Source organism: Megascapheus bottae, chromosome 2, assembly GCF_031878675.1.
Source record: "Megascapheus bottae isolate mThoBot1 chromosome 2, mThoBot2.hap1, whole genome shotgun sequence".
Lineage (NCBI taxonomy): Eukaryota > Metazoa > Chordata > Mammalia > Rodentia > Geomyidae > Megascapheus > Megascapheus bottae.
This window is the reverse complement of record NC_143510.1, coordinates 84,489,599-84,514,675: the sequence shown is the minus strand read 5'-3', so window position 1 is coordinate 84,514,675 and position 25,077 is coordinate 84,489,599. Positions and strand designations below refer to the sequence as shown.

At 41.9% G+C, this 25,077-nt stretch overlaps 2 protein-coding genes across 3 annotated transcripts in view; one reads left to right on the top strand and one right to left on the bottom strand.

Annotated features, from left to right (window-relative positions):
* The window catches only part of Washc4 (WASH complex subunit 4), a 55,519-nt gene extending 49,750 nt beyond the window's left edge, over positions 1–5,769 (bottom strand). The window contains exon 1 of the mRNA XM_090328551.1: positions 5,681–5,769. Coding sequence (XP_090184677.1) covers positions 5,681–5,741 — 61 coding nt within the window. The 5' untranslated portion in view covers positions 5,742–5,769. The remainder of the gene's footprint in view (positions 1–5,680) is intronic.
* A 1,497-nt stretch (positions 5,770–7,266) lies between these two features.
* The window catches only part of Aldh1l2 (aldehyde dehydrogenase 1 family member L2), a 45,549-nt gene continuing 27,738 nt past the window's right edge, over positions 7,267–25,077 (top strand). Inside the window, exons 1-8 of one of the 2 annotated variants that reach the window (XM_090328548.1) lie at positions 7,267–8,654; positions 12,875–13,019; positions 15,877–16,111; positions 17,910–18,075; positions 20,108–20,209; positions 20,384–20,473; positions 22,431–22,565; positions 24,713–24,838. In XM_090328548.1, coding sequence (XP_090184674.1) covers positions 8,607–8,654; positions 12,875–13,019; positions 15,877–16,111; positions 17,910–18,075; positions 20,108–20,209; positions 20,384–20,473; positions 22,431–22,565; positions 24,713–24,838 — 1,047 coding nt within the window. In that variant the 5' untranslated portion in view covers positions 7,267–8,606. Of the gene's footprint in view, positions 8,655–12,874; positions 13,020–15,876; positions 16,112–17,909; positions 18,076–20,107; positions 20,210–20,383; positions 20,474–22,430; positions 22,566–24,712; positions 24,839–25,077 lie in introns of those variants that run through there. The other variant, XM_090328550.1, reaches the window with a different exon arrangement.

The following is a 25,077-nucleotide window of genomic DNA, read 5'->3' as shown; positions in this document are numbered from 1 at the left end:
TGAATTAAGTACAAAAATCTGTTTTGCAAAAGCAGTATTTTAAGGTTATATTTTATTACCTTTAAGTAGTTGTATAAAGGGGTGACTATTCAACCAATCTGTTTAGAAGTACAATGTGGGGGGAGGGGTAATATGGGTGTATGAGTACATACTAATCCTGGGGCTTGGACACAGAATCTAGATGCTGGTCCCTGAGCTTTTATGTACAAGGCTAGCACTGTAACACTTGAGCCACAGCTCCACTTCTGCTATTTTGGGAGTTAATTGGAGATAGAGTCTCAGGGACTTCCCAGCCTGAGCTGGCATTTAGAACCATGACCCTCACTCAGATCTCAGCCTCCTGAGTAGCTAGGATTAAAGGCGTGAGCCACCTAGTACAACATACCTAGGTACAATACATTTTGACTGACGTAACCTTTTCATTATTCTTCCCTCAATCCAACCCCTCACTTCAATTTTCCTAGTTTCAAAGGCCATCCATTGAATATCATGACTGCATTCTTCCCCTCTTCATTTGTTGATCCCTCTCCCCTTGACCTCCTCCATAAACCTTTCAAGTATCACTTTCCTGACATTCATTTTGGTGGACAGTTTGTTTTTCTAATTACATCATTTAAGTTTTGCCTTGTACATACCATACCTCCAGTTAATAAGTTTGCAGATAACTTTATATGTGCCTATTTGTATATTTATAAATATTTGTAATTTAGATATAGTTTCCACATATGAGAGAAAACATGTATCCTTTGTCTCTCTGGGCCTGACTTAACATAATTTTTTCTAGGTTGATTCATTTCTTTGCAAATGATGTGATATCATTCTTCCTAATGGGTAAGTAAAATCACATTGTGTATATGTAATACATTTTCTTGATCCATTCATCCACAGACCTGACCACAAACCCCACATAACACAAGCTATATTTTTATTATTTATTGGTCTATGACCAGGATTTGAACTTTTGATATGATGTTTTCATTTACTGGCTGACATTCTATTATCTGAACCATGGCTCCAACTCCAAGAGCCATATTTTCCATTGTTAATTCCATTCCCAGTGAACTTTTTTTTTCATTTATTTATTGCAGAATTAGGGTTTGAATTCAAGGCCTTCAGTTTGCTGGGCCTCTTGCTTTTGCTCTACCACTTGAACTATGTCTCCAACTATTTATTTTTGCAACAGGATCTCATGTTTATGCCCGTCAAGCCTGGACTGCAACCCTCTTATTTATGCTTTCCCCATATCTGAGATGACAGGCATGTGGCACAATACACAGCATTTCTACTGGCTGAGAGGGGAGTCCCATCAAATTTTTGCCCCAGCTGGCCTTGAACTTTGATCTTCCAGACCTCTACCTCCCAATAACTAGAATTACAGGTATGAGACATTATAATTGGCCGCCAATTTTTAAGTGAGGCATAAACCTACTGTACCATAACATTATTCCTGTCATGTCTAAAATATTCTGAGAAGTTTTCATTATTTAACTGACATAACTGAATTGAAAAAGCCAATAAAAAAATCTTGGCACAGAATATTGTGGTGATATTTGCAAAATTCACACACACATAATTTTTTTTGCCAGTCTTGGGACTTGAACTCAGGGCCCAGGAACTGTCCTTAGACAGTTTTTGTTCAAAAGCTAGTGCTCTGTCACTTCAGCTACGGTGCCACTTCCAGCTTTTTCTGTGTATGTGGTTCTGGAGAATCAAAACCAGGGCTTCGTGCATGCTAGGTAAGCATGCTACCACTAAGCCATGCTCCCAGCAAACTAATAGATAACTTTAAGCACAGTTGCTGAAATTAATTGAATTTTTAAATGCCTATTTTTCAAAATAAGTGTATCTTAGTAGATATAAATTTGTCATTTATTCCCAATACAGCAAATTCAACTCCAAGATTTTTTATTGACATGTATAACTACCTTTATCTTCAAAAGTAAAGAATTTTTCCCTCTTCCAATTAACACTGCAAAGAGTGTGTTCCGATTGCAAATGTATTCAACTAAAAAGACCTACCTCCCTGATTCTCTCACTTAATCCTCTGGATCTGGTGAGTCATTTTAGTTCGTTGAGATTTCTATCTCAGGGCCTGAAGCATAGCCTAGTGGTAGAATGCTCACCCAGCATGTATAAAGCCCTGCGTTCAATTCCTTGGTACCACATACTCAGAAAAAGCTGGAAGTAGTGCTGTGACTCAAGAGGCAGAACATTAGCCTTAAGCAAAAAGTGTCCAAGGATAGTTCCCAGGCCCCAAGTTCAAGCCCCAGGACTGGCAAGAAAAAAAAAAAAAAGACTTCTATCTCAGACAGGCACTGGTGGCTCACACCTGTAATCCTAGCTACTCAGGAGGCTGAAATCTGAGGATCATGGCTAGAAGCCTGCCTAGACAGAAACATCCATGAGATTCTTGCCTTCAATTAACCATCAGAAAATCAGAAATGGGCTGGGCGCAGTGGCTCACACCTGTAATCCAAGCTACTCTGGATGCTGAGATCTAAGGATCAAGGTTCAAAGCCAACAAAAGGTCCTGAAACTCTTATCTCCAATTAACCTCTAGAAAATGGGAAATGGGGCTTGGTTCAAGGGTAGGATGGTAGCCTTGAGCTGAAGAGCTCAGGGACAGTGCCCAGGCTGAGATCAAGCAACATGACCCACAAAAAGAAAGAAAGAAAGAAAGAAAGAAAGAGAGAAAGAGAGAAAGAGAGAAAGAGAGAAAGAGAGAAAGAGAGAAAGAGAGAAAGAGAGAAAGAGAGAAAGAGAGAAAGAGAGAAAGAGAGAAAGAGGAGAAAGAGAGAAAGAGAGAAAGAAAGAAAGAAAGAAAGAAAGAAAGAAAGAAAGAAAGAAAGAAAGAAAAGAAAAGAGAAAAATAAAAGCAGTATAGCATTAATCTAGAACAAAAAATTTAGGGACAGTGCCCAGGCTTTGTTCAAGACCCATGACCAAAAAAAAAAAAAAAAAAAAGTTCCTGTCTTATTACAGCATTAGTCTGGGTGATTTTGTTAAGTAATTAGTCTACATATAATTCAGAGTAAAAAAAAAAAAAAATGGAAGGAAAGAGCAAAGGAAGGGGTGATATTAATAGTCCAAAAAGAAAATGTACTCTTTACCTGACTTATGTAACTGTAACCCCTCTGTATATCACCTTTGCAAGAAAAGTTTTTAAATATAAAATTAATAATATATCGGATATAATTGTATTTGGTTATCTGAAATTGGATAGGGAACGGGGAAAACAAGATGAGGGGTGGGGGAGGGGGGAAGGGAAATGGGGACCATGACATGTGAAAGGGTATCAATGTGTGGGAATTAAGGCACCATTTATCTGGCAAATATCATGTAACACTTCTATTAATTACAATAAAAAATATATTAAAAAAAGACAGAAAAAAATTAATAGAAACTAGGTATAGCAAATGAGAACATCTTGTCTTCACTTTAGCTAACTAAAATCTCAAGAATTCAGAACACCAAGCTAATTTACACTTGCCAGCTACATGGGAAATGACCAACTTTGTTTGTTTGTTTTGATCAGCAAATGACTTCTTAAAGACAACGCTAGAAAATCACTGCTCTTGCACACATTTGTTCAGTCTGGGGATTTCACAAGGTAGAAGGCAATGGAAAACCTTCAGTAATACCCCTTGCTGATAAGATAGTCAACTGTAAAGTTGGTAAAAGTTAAAGTACAAAGATCTGACTTAAGAACAAACCACAAGGTGATTCTTCAAACCTCCAAAGATCTGCCTAACATATTTGTCCCTTCCAATAGACTCCTCATCCTATTTCTATTTCTAATAGCACCTAAACCCTTCAAGCTGAAGGGTTTTCAAACCCAATAACTTATTATCATTCCATTTGTTGAAATGGGTCCTTTATCCAAAACAAACAAACCTGGAGACAGTGCTGGCTCCCACCTGTAACCCTACCTATTCAGGAGACTGAAATTTGAGTACTTCAGTTCGAATCCAGCCCAGGAAGAAAAGTCCATGACACTCTAATCTCCAATGAACAACAAAAAAAATGCAGAAATGCAGCTGTGGCTCCAGTGGTAGAGGGTTAGCCTTTAGCAGAAATAATCAAGGACAGCACTCAGGTCTCTTGAGTTCAAGCCCTAGGATCAGTCCCCTTTCTCCCCAAAAAGAAAGTCCAGTGCAGTTCACTTTACAGCAACAAAAAACGAATACTTAACATACACACACACACACACACACACACACACCCCTTAATGATTTTTGTCTTTACAGCCAAGCTTATTTTTCATGCTGCACAAGAGCTGCATACCATCCTGGACGTACTTAGGTCACCCCTCTCTGAGAGGCAAAAAAAAAAAAAAAAAAAAAAAAAATCCCAATTACTCCTAGTCACATTTAAGTTTGTAGAAATAGGTCCCAATTCATAAAAATCAAATAAAATTCCAGTCGAATTTTTTAAATAACACTGGAGGTGTGTGCATAAACTACTCATGTCACTTGTACAGAGTATCACCAAAGATCAGAAAGAGATTGTCAATCTGAATTAGTATCAAAGTTTCACTGAAACAGTTCAGCATTTGACTGAAAGAAACAGCATTCGTTATTTGGGGGTGGGGGGGGAGGTGGATGTCTTCATTTTTAAAAAATCAAAACATTTTATTTTATGAAACAACACTTGCATATCGTGTGTGTGTGTGTGTGTGTGTGTGTGTGTGTGTGTGTGTGTGTGTGTGTGAGTCCTGGGACTTGAAGTGGGGCATGAACACTGTCCCTGAGCTCAAGGCTAGTGCTCTATCACTTGAACCACAGTGTCACTTCCGGCTTCTGTTAGCGTAGTTTATTGGAGATAAGAGTCACACAGACTTTCTTGCTCAGGCTGGCTCAGAACCACGGTCCTAAAATCTCAGCCTTCTGAGAGTAGCTGGGATTACAGGAATGAGCCAAAGATGCACAGCTGCACACTTTTTTTTTTTAATGTTGGTAGCTGCAATGACAGCTACAGGACATCCCTGGGGGCGGGGGTGGGGGGAACCACTTTCTGCAAAATAAAAGGTGTTGGAAGGGGGAAAATGATATGCATTAATTTCCTCCCCCCACCCCGGGAAGGACTGTTTTCTCTCTATCTTCTATGGTTCTAAAGAATGTGAACGCAAACTTCCAAAAGTTGGTTTGAGAGAAAAAGCAGCAAAACAGGAAACCGAAACAGGAACCCCGGAGCTCAGGCTCTTCTGACACGGAGCACTGAGCACTGAGCATCCCGAACCCCCTCCAGTGGCTGAACCTGGGGCCGGCTGGGTTCACCGGACAGCGGAGCCTCAGCTGCGCCCCACCGCGCCCCTCCGCGGCGCCCCTTCGTCCCCCGTCCCGCCGCCGCGTCCCGCTGGGCCCCGCCCCGGCCCGCCCGGCCCCTAGGGCCCTCGGAAAGCGCTCCCTGCCGTCCCCCCACCACACTCCTCCCGCCCCGCCACCTCAGGCCGCCGGAAGGGTCACCGCCGCGCCCGCAGGGCCAGACTCGGCCCGCCGGCCCCGGCCACTTCGGGATCCCGACCCCCGGAGTCCCGCGGGAGCCTGCGTCGCTCTCACACCCCACGGGGTAGTGTCGGGACCCTGACGCCGCGCGGTGCCCGCGACGCCCAGCCCTCCCACAGCAGCACCGCCTGCGCCACGCCGTCCACACCCGCGGCCTCGCCCCGACGCTCCCTTACTCTGCGAGCCATCATCCACGCGGTCAAACTCCCAGTCCGGGGACAGAGTCTCCACCGCCATCACCTCGGCAGGCGCCTCTCACAGACGGACACAGCCCCAAGCAGCCGGGAGGGGGAGCGACGCTGCCGGCCTCACCCCAGCGGCTGTCACAACACGTGACTTCCGGTCCCGGTCACGCCCCCACCCTCCTCCTCCAAACGCCCGAGGTTCGGCCAGCTTGTGGGCGGGGAAGGACTGCCGCCGCGGGGGCCGCTGGGAAAGCGAGTCCTCAGCCCCAGTCGAACGCCGTCGCCATGGCAGCCACCCCAGCTAGCTAGTGTCCTCGGTTCCGGCTAGGGCCTGGCTTCGGACCGCTGTCCTCAAGGCAAGGTGAGCGCCTTCAGTTTCACCTTGCAGGGTAAAGAGCGGCTTCTTAATCTAGCCCGAATTGCGCAGAAGTGGTGGGAAAAGGGCCCTGAAGCAGGGCCTGGTCAAGATACCACAGAATACACATTTTTTTTTCTCCTTCTGCACCATCTCGGTTCCTGCTGCTCTTTTGCACATGTATGTTTTTGGAGAAAAGACTTCTGAGTGAAAGGAGTAATTTTTACCCACTCGTATAACTGGAAACTTCACTAACAGTCTCACCTATGTTTACTTTTTAAGAAGGTGGGGCCAGAAAACGTGCCACTTGGCTTTTCTGGGGGGGGGGGGGAGATATAGTTTTTACCCCAAATTGTAGATTTATACAAATATTTCACACAGCAATGTTAGGTACAGTATGGATTGTGAAAAGTACTCATAAGAATCTAAATATCCATCAAATGGAGTCCATACACACTATGAAATAGTAAACTGGTAAAGAAATCAAGTAACAGGGTGTAGTGACATGGTGTCCACCTGGCACTGGAGAGGCTAGGACAGGAAAAAGGCCTCCTGAGCTACATAGTGAGGGCCTGTCTCAAAAGAGAGAGAGAGAGAGAGAGAGAGAGAGAGAGAGAGAGAGAGACAGAGAGAGAGAGAGAGAGAGAGAGAGAGAGAGGTGGTGGGGGACAGAAAAAGAATAAAAAATCATTATGACAAGAGCTTTATCTTGTGTGATTGTTGTTCTTAATGTACTATGTCATTTCTCTTCTCTCTTTTTTTGCCCTTATGGTTAATCTCATGTTTTACTGTATCTGACTTTGTTACCTGGTATATTGTATATACGTTTATTTGTTTATTTGAAATAGGAAAGAGAAGGGGAGAAAACAAGATGAATGGGAGGGGTGGGGGGAAGGAAATGGGGACAAAAACATGAGAAGGGGTATCAATGTGTGAGAAGTAATTTACCTACTACCTGACAAATGTAACTAATCTCTCTATACATTATCCCAACAATAATTTTTTTAAAAAAAAGAGGAGATGGATGAAGTACAGAAAAAGAATAAAAAATCATTATGACTAAATTAGTTTTTACATATGAGATAAACAATAATACCAGCAACATACTATAATACTGTTTTCTAATATAAATTAATATGACCTTTTTAATCTAATGGGTTAGCTACCTTAAATATCTTAAGAGAAACCCCCCTGCCTATTATTTCAAATTTTGTTAGAGAATTATGTTATATGATAGATATAAAAGCAAATGTACTAACTGAAAAGTGCTATGTGAAAGTTATTATTGGGAATATCCTATGTTTTTATCTCGATTCTACATAAGGCAAATGATCCTTTTTAAAATATCCTTTCAGGTTCATTACAGTAATATTTACTTATTATTAATATATTTTCATTTGGTGCTGAGGATCAAGCATAGGGTCTTTCGAATACTGGCAAGTATACTACTACTCATTGCCCATTGTGAGATGAATGATAAAATTAAGGTGAATAATGCACAATGGAGCACCATTCAGCCATCGAAGAGAATAAAATCATGTCATTTGTATGAAAGGAAATTGAACTGGAGATCATCATGTTAACAAAAATTAGCCAGATATACAAAAATAAGCATCGAATATTGCCTCCCATATGGGAAATCTAAACAAACAAACCAAAAAGAAAGTATTCTGAAAGTACAGGAGGGACTAATAGAGAAAAGGAATGGAGTATTAGGGAAAGAAGGTGGGTTTGAGCAAAGCGTGATTCATATGTATGTATGCATGGAAATGACACAAGAAACCCATTAACCATATAATTAATGTAAGCTTATAATAATTTTCAAAAAGAATTACATATGGAAAAGTGCAACAAGAAATACTGAGTAAATGTCAAGCTGTAGGTGAGCAGGAATTCCAAGTTAAGCTGTTTTGAAATGAGAGCTCAGCCTAACGCATGTGTGAGAGCTTCTTTCAGAGAGGTAGAAAGGCATGTACGGGCAATCTAGGGACCAGCTGACATTTCCTTACTTGTCCTGTCTGTTTTAGGAGAAGGACGGCAGGATCCCTGTGGAGTGAAGATGCCCACAGGCTCCCAGCTCCATCCATGCGCATGCCTAGTGCCTTCTCAGGATTCTGTTTTGGATGTGGCCCATTAATAAGACATTTCTATGTACCTTAGAGTGGGTGAAAAACTGAGTTTAAAAAAAAAAAAAAAAGCCCCACTAAAGGCTTGGGCCAGGGCCGGAATCCAGAGAGGGTCTAGGCATCTGCCTGGCAGGAACTTCGGAGCTAACACCAGTTGAGTGCTAAGGCTCGCCCAAGGCTGGGAGGCACGGGATTGGAGGAGGGAGCCAGGACAGCCGATGGGGGCGTGGCCTTATGGCTGAGGGGCGGGGCCTGGGCCGGTGCCGAGCTGGACTGGGGGTGGGGTGGGGCCACAGGGCCCGAGCAGCCCGTGCTTGGGCACCCACAGAGGCTACAGACCGCAGGCCGAAACCAAGCTGAGCCCATCTCTCGAATCCCGCACCTGAGCCTGTCTCCTGTCTCCTGTCCCCTGCACGGTTGAGCGATTGTTTTCGGCATGCTGCTGCGGGGAAGCCAGGCGCTCCGACGCTTCTCCACGGGCCGGGTGAGTCCAGCTCTGGGGAGCCTCCTGGCTTATGCCCGGTTCTGCTTTTCAGATCTTGGGGCGGCAGGGCTGAGGGCGATGCTTAGATCTTGGTAAAAGGCAGGACGGCATTTTTCGAGAGAAATGTCCCAAAGGTCCTGCATCGGAACTGTGAAGCCTTTGTCTTCCACGGGGAAGGGACTACAGAGGCAGTTTGGCTGGCTGGGATGACAAGGTGGGAATCATCACAGGTCAGGGAGATAGAGTCCTTTCCTTTGTCATTTCAATAGTGAAATTCCTTCCTCCAGACATGGAATAGGGACAAGACTGTAGAATAAAGTCCACCTGAGAGTGTAAGGGCTCTGGACTGGCATCCAGGGCCCTGGCAGAATAAGACACTTAACTCCAAGCCTGGTGTTTGCAAGCTGAGCACTAGAACTGACCACTAGCGGCCCTCAGAATTACTGTGGTTGCCAAGAGCAGCAGAGGCAGCCACGCTGGAACCTTCCTAAACTGTACAGCAAGAATGGGGCCCTGGCCCAGCCCTACAGCTGGCAATTGCATCAGCTCCTCCAGAAATGGAATAAGAACCGACACGTTGCTCGCAGCCCTGCCTTCCGACCTTCTGGGGCCTGCTAAGAGATGCCTTTCTGGGTCTATTCCAAGCTCTTGGGGGGGGGGGGGGAATATATATATATATATATATATATATGTTTGGTATGTTATAAAAGACTTCTCCTTTTCCCTGGTGTCTCTACCAAAGCCATGTGTGCATTTGTATACATAAACATATAAAATAGCCAGAGACACAATGTTGTATGACACCAGATTGTCCCAAACTTGCATACATGGTAAAACTTTGCTTCCCCCGGATACCCTAATTAATGGGGATTCAGTTTACTCCTTATAATCAGGTCTACTTTGAGAAATATCCACATTTTTATGAAGTAAAAAGGGAAAGAGAGACCTTTAATCTGCTAGACCTTTAACCCTGTTCTAAACAGCACTTTGGGAGCTCTCCTTACCCTCCCTATTGCCCCTGGAGATCAGTAGGAGGGCACACAGAGCCCTCCCGGGGTCTTGAACCTGAAGGTTACCTGGACATAGCTCTGACTTGTCTGTTTTGGAGAACAGAATGTAGTCTTGAAGAATATGCTTTTCACAGCGGTAAAAGGTGAACCAAGAGACAAATGACATGTTATCAGAAAACATCTGGCTTCTTTGGGGTCTGACTGTCCCCACCACTAATGTCCTGACAGAAAAGTAAGGGTAGAGATAGCTGGGAAGAAGGTAAGTTTCTTAAAGGTAAGGCATACCTCAGAGGAAAGCACCGATGAAGGAATAAGTAAGAAAGGATGTTCTACTGTATAGAAAGTGGAGATGCATTCTTCAGTCTGTGTCCTATAGGGACTGTTTAGAATCAAACACATGCAGTACTGGTAAGAATATAAAACTTTGGAAAACTGGGAGGCAGTATGTTCCATACTGAAAACAATCTACATAGGTAGATTGTATGACCCAGCAATCACATTTCTGGGTTTTTGTTTGTTCGTTTGTTTTTGTGATATTGGGGATAGAACATAAGGCCCTGAAAATGCTGTATCCCCAGTTTCAAAATTCCTGGGCATTTACCTAAGAGAAATGAAGTCTTATGCATACACACACACACACACACACACACACACACACACACACATATGTTATTATTTTATTTTTCTGATATCTGAGTGTGGAGATATAGGGACAGATGAAAAGATCAGTAGAATTCCTAGATGATAAGAAATTGGACATAAAGGAATTTTTTTTGCCAATCCTGGGCATGAGCTCAGGGCCTGAGCACTGTCCCTGGATTTTCTTAAGGCTAGGGCTCTACCACTTGAGCCACAGCACCACTTCTGGCTTTTTTCTATGTATGTGGTACTGAGGAATTGAACCCGGGTCTTCGTGCATGGTAGGCAAGCACTCTACCACCAGGCCAAACTCCCCGCCCCGATAAAGGAGTTTTTGAAGGTGCTAGAACTTCTATATCTTGATCATGGCAGTGATAACTTGATTACATATTTGCAAAGCTCACAGAACTGTACTCCAGAAAAGTTACTATATTGAAATTGTACTTTTAAGAGATAGAGATGTGGCTCAGTAGTAGAATATTTGCCTAACATATCTTTGTCTTTGTTACTGTGGTTATAATAAAATGCCTAGGCTCATAAAGAAAGGGGGTTTATTTAGCTCACACTTCTGGAGGTTTAAGAGCATGATGCCAACATATGCTCTGCTCCAGTGAGGGCCTCATAAGAGTATCATGGAAATGGAATCACACAATGGTGCACATTTGAAAATTATGGCAATCTTTTTCACTTTCCTCAAATTTTTCAAAATGTTCCCTGGTCACCAGATTTACCCCAGCAGTTCTCACTAGTCTCCTGTGCTAGGCATCCTCCATCTAGTCTCATCTGCTAATTAGCCCCTATGTTGACTTCCCTCTTTGTAAAATTCCTTGATTCTTTTTATCATTGAAAAAAAAAAAAAGGTTGGGGTTGGGGATATAGCTCAGTATAGAGTGCTTACCTGGTAACTATAAACCTCTGGGTGTATCCTAGCACAGGTAGAAAAACGTTATCCAAGTATCCCACAAAGCCATCATTGATACCTTTATATAATGATGCAATAAGAGAATCAAGTTGAGCAAGGTTGTCATTTGTGGTGATATCCTGACCCTTGCTTCTGACACAGATTTAAAGCTGAAATGTGTTGCTCCTGCTACTATGAGAACTTGTTATCCAAAGTAGCATGGGCTGTTCCACTACTCCAAGTACATCTCCTGATCAATTGTTAGGTGAGTTTTGATTTTCACTTCATCTCCTCAATTCTCCAATGCAAGAGGCATACTTAAGTGTTCAAGCTGGCTTGGATCTTAACACAGACTCTGAGAGTACAGAAATGAAATCATGTCATTCTCTCACTTAAAGTCCCTCAGCAACTCCCATTGCTTTTGCGTAATGTGGTACCAAATTATTTGCATAGACAAGGCCCTCTGAAATGCTTCTTTCCAGAACGTCATTTGTCACCACCACGCCCTAACTCAAAGCGCTGGATACATGATACCCACTCATTCATTTCTATGTACGGGCAGCTCCTTTGGCCTGGCACTTCCCAAGGGTCTCCCACAAACCTCTTCCTTTTCTTGGCCAACTCCCAAGAAAGTGACTCAACCAAAGAGTTTTGTTCAGGGGACACTGTCCCCTTTCAGAACTACTCTGCTCACCTACCCTAATACTGAGTTACTAAAATGTATTTTCTTGGGTATCCCCCTGACTAACTGGTGAAGTCCATTTTGATTTGTAACTTCAGTGGAGGCATCTTAAAAAGAAATATTCACAGAGGCCCAGCAGGTAAGGTAAATAAAACATGGAGGCTGGATGGAGTGAAAGGCAGTTTAGAGTCAGGAAGTACTGCTGATCAGCTGTATCCCCTGCAAGCTCTTATAGGAATGGCAGACCAAGGTTGATGAACCTCCTAAGTTTTAAGGACATGAAACCTCCTCAAATCTTTACATAGGTTTTATTTGTCATTTTAAAAAATGCCTGGCGGGCTTGTAAATAAACACTTCAGTGTAAAAAAAAATTCCTACTGGATGAAATAGAACTCTATTTCCTATTTACTCATTTTCCATTCCTTCCACTGCTACTATTGGAACATGGCAATTGCTCAAAACATGTCTGTGGGTCTGTCTTGACCAGATGCAAGCACACCTTGGAGTAATGTGTTAAAATGCTCCATTATGTATTTCACTGGCTCAGCAAAGTGGATTATTCTTTGATGTAAAGATCCTTTGTGTCAGCCTGCCAATTCTCACTATTCATGCGGGGGGGAATAGCCTTAGTCTTATTTTATACCCTGATTAAGTGGTCCACCTGCAGTCAACAGGTGCTTTACAAAAGGACTTCAGATCAAGGCAGAATTTGTTAAGTACCATTTTCATATTTTTCTGTGAAGAAGTGGTGGTATTTTTTAATCTTTGGAACTCAGAGTGGATAGCTTAGAAACAGAACATTTGCACTTAAGGAAATTTCTTTGAGATTGGGTCTTGTCATATACCCCAGATTAGCCTTAAACCCATGATCCTCTTGCCTCTGGGTATACATGCAGCCCTTTCACTTTCAAGTCTTTAAGTCATCTTGTATGACTTACTGTCCATTCTCATTTATCCGCCTATCTATAATCACTGAATTGTTTTACAGGTTTGTTTCAAAAACAAGCTGAAGTTGGCACTCATTGGCCAGAGCCTCTTTGGACAGGAAGTCTACAGTCATCTCCGGAAGGAGGGACACCGAGTAGTTGGGGTGTTCACAGTTCCAGACAAGGATGGAAAAGCTGATCCACTGGGTGAGTACATCTTAGGATGACTGGATCAAGAGTTCTCAGGTCTAAGTTGGTGGTCAGACCTGAGGTGGCAGCTTTACATTTCACAAAATACATGCTCCTATTTGTTACTTTACCATTACCAAGGAAGGTCTTCTATCTCTTGGGCCAATGTATCTGCCCTAGCCCCATCAAGCCAGCAAGCAAAATGGGAAAGCAGAAAAGTAGAGGATGAGTCCTTCATAAAGAGAATATTCTAGAAGTTGTCCATAGTGCTTCCATGGATAACCCATTAGAAAGAATGTATAACACTAAATCTATTCACAAGAGAGGTCGAGAAATACAGATTTTGTTTAGAATGGCTGTAGGTTCAACTAAACCAAAGAAAGCCATTCACCAAAATGAAAGAGACAACTAGCATTTTATGCTTGCATGTGCCATTTTTTCTTTCAGTGACACTAAGTTGTGAACCCAGGGTTTCATACTTGCTCAGCTTGCTTGTCTTGCTGGTACTCTACCCTCTGCTATGCTCTAACTTAGCTTTTTTGCTAGTTGTTTAGAAATGAAATCCCAAGGACTTTACTTCCCTAGATGGCTTCAAGCTATGATCCTATGTATCTCAGCCTTTTGAGTAGTTAATATTACAGGCAAGAACCAACCACTGGTTCCTGACAATGCATGTCACTTTCAGACCTCATTTCAGAAGGAATCCTGGGAAATGAGGTCTTTCTTGGTACCTAGACCCAGGTCAGGACCGGTTTTCTCATAGCTCTAGGCAATTTGGCCTTGTGATGTGACTCAGAAAAAGAAAAACCACGAATCTAACTTACTGGGTGACCTTGGAGATGGTACCACACATAACTTACGTTGTGAAGTTGGGGACCAGTGTGGGTTCTGTCACTCACTAGCTGAGTAATCTTGATTACGTTGTTTAATCTCATCAACCTTAAACTTAGTGGTACCTAATTCATGTGCTCCCATGAGATCCACAGGGATAATGAATGTGAAGTGCTCAGCCCTCTACCAGACTCACAATTAGCAGTCAACATGGACAGTAGCTAGCTATTCTTATCATGAAAGCTGACGAAGGAGGCAAAAATAGCTCCAGGCAGCCCAAAACCAAAATAGAAGATCAACATCTATCCACCTCAAGCCTCTAAGCCTCTCACAGAAGAAAACTTTACAGCAAATACATTTCTCTCCTGACCCCAGTGTTCTTTCCCAAGCACCTACTCAGAATTGTCCCATTATCACCTTGTTAGCCACTGTTTATCCATTTCTATCTAAAGTGTGCATTAGGCTTTTGGGATATTTTATGAGCATTCACACATTTGCATGAACATTTTCCTACTTGTCTCTCAAATTGTTAAAAATTGATTGGTCAGGGCCTTAGAGCTCTTCAGGGCTCACTGAGACTTCAGTTATGTTAAGTTTTTTGGAAATGGCTTAGAGCTAGTATTATATATTCTACATTATAGTCCATATGAGACTATATGTAAAAAAGATTTCATCCACTGTTTAAACATATGTTTAAATACATTTGCATGTAAAATGTATTACTAAGTATTACTATAGCATAATTTACAATAATGCCTGTGATCCTACTTCTACTTAGAAGGATGAAGTAGAAGGATTGCAAGTTCAAAGGCAGCCTGAACTATAGCAAAATCCTCTCTCAAAATACAAACAAAAAAATGAATGTGCCAGCTCACATCTGTAATTCTAGCTACTCAGGAGGTTGAGATCTGAGGATCTCAGTTCAAAGTCAGCCCAGGCAGAAAAGTCCCCATGAGACTCTTACCTATATCTATCCTCAAAAACTGAAAGTGGTGCCAGGCGAAGTGGCTCACACCTGTAATCCTAGCTACACAGGAGGCTGAGATCCGAGGATCAAGGTACAAAGCCAGCCCGGGCACAAAAGGACCTGAGATTCTTATTTCCAATTAACCTCTAGAAAACTGGAAATAGGGCTTGGCTCAAGGGTAGAGTGGTAGCCTTGAGCTGAAGAGCTCAGGGACAGTGTCCAGGCCAAATTCAAGCTCCATGACTCTCGCCCCGAAAAAACAAAAACTGGAAGTGGTGCTGTTGCTCAAAGTGGTAGAGTGCTAATCTTGAATAAAAGAGTTCAGGGAAAGAGCCCAGGCCCTGAGATTTAGCCCCATGGCTAACAAAAAATGAATATAATAAATATACTACATAAAATATGAAGTGATGTTAATAAGTCATAGTATTCATGTATATTGTTCATACAAATATACTGAAGTAAAGGCATAAACTTATGTTTATGTATGTTTCATAGTCAATATGGCATTTATTTGTAGGGGAAAAATGGGATCAGGTGCTTTAACTAGAAGGGACAGTGCTTTTTTCTATGTTCTCCATACTTTAGCCTCTTGCATATTCCACATTTCAGCTCTGTGATCTAACTTCTGTTTGGTAAAGGTGGCAGAAGGAACTCTGTGAGCACAAATCTGAGCTTTGTCTGCCTTCATCTATAAAACTTGACTGCTTAGTAGGGAGATGATGTTGTACCCTACAATTTGCTCTGGATAAGGAAAAGCTGGTTTTCCTACAGAGTATGTTTACTTTGAGGGTGAGGTATTGATACTTGACTCCAGATCTAAAGCTACAGAGTGCGAGGCCATACTAGGACTTGAACTCAGGGCCTGGCACTCTTGCTTAGCTCTTTGCTCAAGATTGGTACTCTGTCACTTGAGCCACAGCTTCACTTGCAGTTTTTTTGATGGTGATTCAAACGTAAGTCTTTCGGATCTGTCCTCAAATCTTAGTCTCCTGAGTAGCTAGGATTACAGGCATGAGCCTCTAGATCTTGGTTAAGACTGACTTAAAAACTGGAAACCATCTTCTTTTTCCTGTTTAGCCTTGGCTGCAGAAAAAGACGGAACCCCCGTGTTCAAGTTCCCTAGATGGAGAGTCAAGGGCAAGACTATCAAGGAGGTGGTGGAGGCTTACAGATCTGTGGGTGCTGAGCTAAATGTACTTCCCTTCTGCACACAATTTATCCCCATGGATGTCATTGATAGCCCAAGACATGGCTCCATCATTTACCACCCCTCCATCCTGCCCAGGCACAGGGGGGCTTCTGCCATCAACTGGTGAGACTGTTTTAATCAGAGACTATGGGCCCATTTCTACTGTATATGTAGTCTTATCTGTTTTTTTTTTTACCTCAGTGATTAAGAAATTAAGTGTGTTTGAACAATTGTGAGGACCTGACTGACTGATTCTATTGCATGAACTCCCCTAGGATCTAGAGAAACTCATGAACCAGGACAGCCTTTCCCAAAGATAGTCTATAAAGAATTACTTCCAGTGGCAGAAAATAGATATTTCTCAAACAAAGGTCCTGTGGTCACATAAGTTCCCTTTGTGCTGCTTCTTTATTGCAGGACTTCCCTTAGCTTTTAACATATGCCTTTATCTCTGACCTCCAAGAAGGAATTTGAGTATACCACATTCCCAGACATATATTCACCACAGATTTTATTTCATTATTTATTTATTGTTGCTCATGGGGTTTAAACTCTGGGCCTGGGCACTGTCCCTGAGCATTTCAGCTCAAGGATATTGGTCTACCCAGATTATTTTTTGTATAAAGCATCTCAAGTACATCGAATTGCTTCCATTGTCCATCTTCTTTTATTGGACTTTAAGCTTCTTTAGTGAGATTTTTTTCTAAAATTTTTATGAATTTTTTGTATATGTGCATGTCAGTCCTGGGGCTTCAGTTTAGGGCCTAGGCACTGTCCCTTAGGTTTTTCACTCAAGGATTTTCACACTACCAATTGAGCCACAGCTTCATGTTCACCTTTTTCATGGTCAACTGGAGATAAGAGTCTCAGGGACACTCCTGCCTAGGTTGGCTTCAAGCTGCTAGATCTCAGCCTCCTGAGTAGCTAGGATTACAGGTGTCAGACACCAATGCCTGGTTAATTCCTCAATGTTTTTGAATGGAGTGCTTTATTGAGTGATTAATTTGGGTCTTACTTGGTCAGTAGTCCAGAAAAAATATCCATGATTTAGATCATGAAAATGACTGATTTACCACTTCAAATTCTCTGTGTCAGTCTGATCTCTGATTTCTGATGTGTGTTTGTAGGTATATGGTCAGAATATTTAACTTCTTATTGTCTGATTAGCTCCTGCAGGACCAAATAATCTTTCTCATAGGCTTAGATGTATAGAACACAAATTATAAGTAAGTAGATTAACTAGCTGATTTAGAGTCTACAATCCTAAGTGAAGTTTATACTTCAGTTATACAACCTAAATTAACAATATTCTCAATACTGCACTGCGTATCCTGTACTTTACTCCCATTCTTTTTTTTTTCTGCCAGTCCTGGGATTGAGCTCAGAGTCTGAGCACTGTCCTTGGGCTTTCTCAAGACTAGGGCTCTACCACTTGAGCCACAGCACCACTTTTAGATTTTTCTATGTATGTGGTACTAAGGACTCGAACCCGGGTGTTCGTGCATGCTAGGCAAGCACTCTACCACTAGGTTAAACTCCCAACCTTTATTCTCATTCTTATTCCATATAACACAAGACTGAGTAGAACTTAGGAATTGGACTCAAGTAGGAAGCTTAGTGGGGAAGGAGAAACTAACACCTATGAGTCAGAGTGGCAGTGATGATGGGCTCCAAAGCCCTTTTAAGTCAGTTTTTATATGTTACTAAGAAAGATTAAAGATAGGAGAATACATTAAGTAGTAGTGTCACTGGATATTGCTTTCTATAGGCTGACACCTCTCAGCTCTATTATTAATGTTTCAAGGTCTTTTCATTCACTATATGCTTTTCCATTAATTACTTTTTTAACTTCCTTAATATCACTAGTTCCTCTCTTGACTATATAACCAACATTAACAATTGAAAAATCTTCTTTTCACAGGACTCTAATTATGGGAGATAAGAAAGCTGGGTTTTCTGTTTTCTGGGCTGATGATGGTTTAGATACAGGACCCATCCTTCTTCAGAGATCCTGTGACGTCGAACCCAATGATACAGTGGATGCACTTTATAATCGATTCCTTTTTCCTGAAGGAATCAAGGCCATGGTCAGTATATTTATGCCATCAAGAAAAAGTTAGTAAATACTTAAAATTTGAGAAATAGTTCTCTTTCATACTGAGCCAGCTCCACAGTGATACATGTCTGTATTTATAATACTCAGGAGGCAGGAGGACTGAAAGTTTGAGGTCAGCTTGGGCTACATAGCCAGATCTGGTTTTTTAAAAAAAGAATTTGCCATGTGAATTGTCACTAAAATTAATCTTAAAAACACAATTAAATTTTGGCCAGGTGCAGTGACTTAATACCTATAATCCTAGCTACTCAGGAGGCTGAGATCTGAGGACTTCAGTTCAAAGCCAGCCCGGGCACTAAAGAACATGAGACTCTTGTGAGACTCTTATCTCCAATTAACCACTAAAAAACAGAAAGTGGGACTTTGGATTGAGGGGTAGGGCGGTAGCCTTGAGTTGAAGAGCTCAAGAACAACACCCAGGTCCAGAGGTAGGGCTGTAGCCTTGAGCTGAAGAGCTCAGGGACAGTGCCCAAGCCCAGAGTTCAAGCCCCAAGACCCCCCCCCACACACACACAAATTAGATTTTATAATTACCAGTGGGATGGTATACTTAGGGTAGAAATCTGAACTTGAACTCTTCTTAGTATGTGCTGCTGTTTCATTCCCCTTAGGGCAGTAATTAACAAAGAAATTAGATGGCTCTGCTTCTCTTGCCAAATCTCCAGCCCTGTTTATGTATACAGAACCTTAGGAAAGTTTTCTACATAATTTGGACTTCCTTTAAAGATAATTTGAATTTGTCTTTGTAACAGGGTGAAATTATGTTGTTATTTTATTAATTCAGACATACCCTGAGCAAAAAAATCCCAAAGCATGTATATTATGAAATAGAAATATTAGCCTGTGAGTCTATTGAAGGGTTCATCAATAACTCCTGTGTCATTTACTTTTTTTCCCCAAGTTAAGTAGTAGAAGATCATACAACTTAGTTGCCATTGGTATGGAAGCGAGGAGAATGAAGCTTTATGGAAGGACTCAGAGAGGGCTTTGGTGTCAAAAAGCTCCATGTTTGAGTTCACATTCTTCTGCTTGTACAAGGACACTTTGTTGTTGTATGACAATAGGCAAGTCATTTAGTCTCTTTAGCCCTGGTTCCCTCATTTATAAAATACAAATATTACAGCACGACCTGTAGAATTGCTATGAAAGTGATATTATTTGTTATTATGAGTAAAGTATCTGGCACATGACAGATGCTTGAAAATGACAATTATGGTCAAAATAGTCATATGTGTGTTCAAGTGGCATTTTCTCAGGCCTACATACTATATCTGATGGTCTTAAAGATATATCTGAGTGGAATGCATTACATGTTTGGCTCTCTTTTGTGGAAGGCTGAGAAGCTGTGAGTCCTTAGAGATCTAAGGACTTTTATTGCAGAACCATTCCTCCAGCTATGTTTTTGTTTTGTTTTGTTTTGTTTTGCTGGTTATTTTGAGGTATAATCTTGCCTCTTACCCAAGCCTGGGCGTGGGTCATGATCTACCTATGTTCCTCTTCTTGTCCTGGCTAGGATTATATGCATGTTCCACTCTATCCAGCTGTCCATGGAGAAAGGGTCTCATGAACTTTTCTGGCCTCAAACCATGATCCTACCAATCTCAGCCTCTCAGGTAGCTAGGATTATAGACACAAACCACTAGTTCTCAGCGGAAGGGTGTCTGATTTTTGAATGAAGTCTTCATATTGGAAGTAGATAAACCAGGACTGCAAACCACGCATTAAGTGTCTCTGACCTTGAATTAGTTGTGCAGCTTGTCCCTGAACTACAGCTTCTCCATCTATAAAACAGGAAGGAAGATGTCCACTTTGCAGGATTCCTGTGATGTTTGCAAGGGATATTTTATTTAAGATAGCTACCATCCTTTGTGCTTAACATCTTGATGGAGCTTGAGAAACTCTCAGAATGAATTTAGGTCTAATTCTGTTGGCACAAACTTAAGTTAAACAGACCGTGCCACGGGATCTGTGGGGTGTAACACAGGTTATGCTTTCTGCTTCAGGTAGAAGCTGTCCAACTCATAGCTGATGGAGAAGCTCCTCGGATACCCCAACCAGAGGAAGGGGCAACATATGAAGGTATCCAGAAAAAGGAAAATGCGGAGGTATTTCTATGAACTCAATAACACATCTCAAGTTCACAACCCTTTGCCTTTGAGAGATTTCTAATACACTATTTCATTGCCAAATGATGAACCTCCAAGCCAACCTGCCAACCCACCCCCTTGTCTACCACTTTGTACCTTTGAGATTTACATCCCTTGTTTGTGCTTGCCTAGATTTCTTGGGATCAGTCTGCTGAAGTTTTGCATAACTGGATTCGGGGTCATGATAAAGTGCCTGGAGCCTGGACTGAGATAAATGGGCAGGTATTGATTGACTGATGGGTTGATTGATTAAATTGACTTATTTGCTTATTCGCTTTGTAGCATGAAGAATTGTTTGAACCCAGGACCTTGTACATGATGGGCAAATGCTCTACCACTGACCAAACACAGCAGCACTTTTGCATTTTTATTTTGAGATGGGATCTTGCTGGGCTGCACAGGTGACCTCATGCTCTTTCTGCCTAAAACTCTGTTAAGTAGCTGGGATTATAGATGTGTGCTATCAGGGCTGTCTTCATACTCTCTTTCTGAGAGGTATTAGAAAGATGTCTAGGTTTTCCCTGATTATTATCCTTGGGTGTAAGTCAAATCTGTGCTCTCTCTCCTCTTCTCCACTTTTTTTGTGATGATATGGGATGTAAACTCAGGTGTTGGTGATTGCCAGGCAAGTGCTCTGCCATCTAGCCACTTCTCATGCCCCCTTTTTACTTTACTTCTTTCCTCATGCATTTTGCCTAGGCTGGTCTCAAAATATGATGCTTCTGATCTCTCTACCATCTGAGTTGCTGGGATTACAAGCATGAGCCACTGTGCTTGGCTTCCTCCCCTCTAGATTCAGCCTGGATTGAGTATTTATTGTGGTACAGATACTGGCCACCACCTGTGCTCTTTGGGAGCTGGCAGTTTAACTGGGAACATGGAGAAACAAGCAAACACTGACAGTGAGTAAGGCAAAGGCTGTTAGTGAGGCTCTGGGAGAGGGAAGAAGTGAAGGGCACTTTGAGAAGATGAGCCAAGGGGAGGACAGGAATCTAACATATCCTTGTGAAAGGATTTTAATGGACTGTTCAATAGTGCCAGACCCTTGGTTGTGAGGAGAGGTGGACTAAAGAAGTGAGTGGGGCAGGGGTAGGAAGCTCTGCAAACTTGGTCCTCCCCATTCAGTTCTTGAACATTTCCTGACTTCATATGCCCTGCCAGGCAAGATCTGACATCCTCTGTGCTGACCAAGCTCTGCCCACCTCCAAAATAGCAGATTCTCTAGTATCAGGGTCTCAACTTACTTGTTTCAACAGTAGACATGGGAGTCAAGGCTTCTTGTGATGACTTCTGTGGTGTTAGGCTTGAGAAGGAGCCATACCAACAGAAATATATGCAATCCATGGCTAGTCAAGGGAGGAAGTTTAAGGTTATGGCAAAGCCCGTGGGACCATGAAGCCTCTGCCTCTGCCACTGTGTTTGTGTTATCTAGGGCACATCACAAATGTGATGGAGAACACTGCCTCCCTCATAGGTTATGAAGATCACATGAATAATTGGTGCATGGGCATGTATATAAATGTGCATTTCAAAAACATTCAATGTTATTCACTGCTGTACTCAGTGAATGACAGCCTAGATTGATAGTAATAAATTAGTGTCAGTTGAGCTTGGTTATGGTCTGAATTTGGGCCTGTTTCCTGATTCACAAAATACCCTGCATTTCTTTGGTTTTATTGGTTAATTGATTTGATATTGATTGTGGTGCTAAGTATCTGTATATAGTCTCACATGTGCTAAGCAAGCTCTTGACCCCTGAGCTAAGCATTCTGCATTTCGCATCCATTCTCTCACTGAATTATAGGAGTCTACATGATTCCATCCCCATCCCCAATATCCATACACGCCCATAAGCTACAAAGGATGAACCTTGTATCTATTTGAATTCATGATAAATGTAAAATCATGTCACCTAGACACATTTGCAGCCTATCTCTTGTTTTCTGACATATCTCGGATGCTTTGTAACAGTTTCTTTATGATATGTATATGTGTCTGTAATAATATAGAGAACTACATTTATATGAGTGTATGTATATGTACGTATGTATGTATGCATACTACTATATCTCATTTAACTGTGGATGATCATTTGAACTTTTGCATTTTGTCAAGGAGTGAGTATACCCTCCCCTGTGAGTGTCTTTGCTCTCCTGTTTGAGTCTGATCTCTTTTTCAGATGGTCACATTCTATGGTTCATCATTGCTGAAGAGTTCTGTGCCACCTGGGCAACCACTGGAAATTCAAGGTGCCAAGAAGCCTGGTCTTGTTACCAAAGCTGGACTTGTTCTTTTTGGTAACGATGGAAAAGCAGTGAGTGTCCAATGTATTTTTGCATGAAATAACTGTTCTGATCTCCTTCTGTAATGACAGCTCCTGAGGGAATAGCTTTCCCAAGGTCATATGGGATGTGGGAGGCTCAGTGTGTCCTGATGAAGACAAGGCCCCTTGAGGCAAGTCCCACAGACTTGCACAGTCAGCTCTGTGACCCTGAGACAAGGGTTTGACTATGTACAGTGTTACTCACTGGCCTTGAGTAGGATGGTTCTCTTCATCTCAGTCACCCCATTTACAAAGCAGAGAAGAGAGTCAGGTCTCCTCCCATAGCCAGAGTCTGGGAAGATGCAGTGGTGTGCACAAGGCCTCTGCTGAAGCTCACAGCATTCCTCCCTGCGCATGTGCCATCCATCCATGCTGCCTGTGCTCAGAGAGCTGGCTCAGGGCCTCAATAACGCTCATGGACAGCTTCCTACAAAAGAAATCTGTAGTTTGTAGACATCTCCACTGGCTGAGATTTCTCATCCAGCTACTCTGAAGTCTTAATCCCAGTTCTGTTGCTTCCTGCCTGGTAGAAATGGGATTAATTATTCAATTTCATTGGGCCTCTGTTTCTGCATCAGTAAAATGGGCAGCTGCCTCCAGCAGGATTTCTTGAGATTAAGTAGGACATTTTCTTTTATTTATTTTTATTTTTGCTAGACCTTGGGCTGTACTCAGGGCCTGGACACTGTCCCTGAGCTTCTTTTGTTCAAGGCTAGCTCTCTACCACTGAATCCACAGCATCATTTCTGTTTTTTTTTTTTTTTTAATATGGTACTGAGGAATTGAACTTAGGGCTTTATGCACTCTACCACTAATCCACATTCCCAGCCCCTAAGTAGAACATTTTAGCACACATCATATATATATAAACCAAATGCCCCAATGATAGTGACAGCTGAGTTGGACTAAATGGAGCTGTGTGTGTGTTTGTTACAGTAAATTTCAGTTCCTGTTTTTCCTGAGCTCAGATGTATCTATCCTTAGATTTGACTTCCTCCTCTCTGATGCCACTATTTAAAAAAATAAGAAGCAATTTCAGTTTTTTTCATATAATATAAAGTACTTTCAATCCATAGTTTTCTTTTTCTTTTTTTAAAAATATTTTTTATTGTAATTAATAAAAGGGTTACATGAGGACCGGGAGTTTGGCCTAGTGGTAGAGTGCTTGCCTAGCATGCACGAAGACCTGGGTTCGATTTCTCAGTACCACATACATAGAAAAAAAAAAGCCAGAAATGGTGCTGAGGCTCAAGTGGTAGAGCTCTAACCTTGAGAAAGTACAAGAACAGTACTCAGGCTCTGAGCTAAAGCCCACTACTGGCAAAAAAAAAAAAAAGGGTTACATGATATTTGCCAGATAGAAGGTGCATTAATTCACATATATTGATACGCTTTCACATGTCTTGGTCCCCATTACCCTCCCCTCATCCCCCCATTTTGGTTTTTCCCCCTTCCCTATCCAATTTCAAATAACCAAATGCAAATATATCCAATATATCAGATAACAAAGTGAGATACTATAACAATATGAGATAACCAAGGGACAGCAAAAGAGATGAGAGATAACATAGTACATTAAGGACAACAATCATTCATTATATGGCTTTTGTTTCAATATCCTTTTTTTTTTTTTTTGCCAGTCCTGGGCTTGAGCACTGTCCTTGGACTTTCTCAAGGCTAGAGCTCTACCACTTGAGCCTCAGCACCACTTCTGGCTTTTTTCTATGTATGTGGTACCGAGGAATCAAACCTGGGTCTTCATGCATGCTAGGCAAGCACTTTAACCACTAGGCCAAACTCCCAGCCCCATAGTTTTATTTTTCAAAAAACTGTTATTTGATTGCTTATTTTACAGTCATGGGTTTGCCTTACTCTTCCTAGACAAGCATTCTACCACTGAGTCATTTTTTTTCTTTTAGTTTGTTTTTCAGATTTTAGTTTTTCATTCTACCACTTTTCCCCAGGCCAGCCTGACTACAATCCTCCTATTTGTATTTTTACTTCCAGAGTAGCTGGGCTTTCAGGCCCCAATGTTGATTCTTACTCCCATGGAATCCATTAGACTCCATTTCCCATTATTCTTCTGTGGAGAGCCCTAATCCTTGATTTTTGTGCTTGTTTTTATTGCTTGTGCATAGCTTATGGTGAGAAATCTACAGTTTGAAGATGGAAAAATGATCCCAGCCTCTCAGTACTTTTCTTCAGGAGAAATGTCTGTGGTAGAACTTACAGCTGAAGAAATGAAGGTGGCAGAGACCATCAAGGTAAATGTGATGGCCTTACTGTCACTGACCTTGGAATATAGAACCATCTTCACAACTGGTATCGATGTCCTAAAAGTAATGGGGCCGGAGCTTGTAATTCCCACTTTTGTATAAATTGCAATAGGAAACAAACACCAAAATATATATGCTCAAATATAGTATGAGCACATTTATTTCTCACCTAAGGAACCCAAGGTAGGGTTGGCATGAAGGGAAAGGTTAAAGGGATTAGGGTTAGT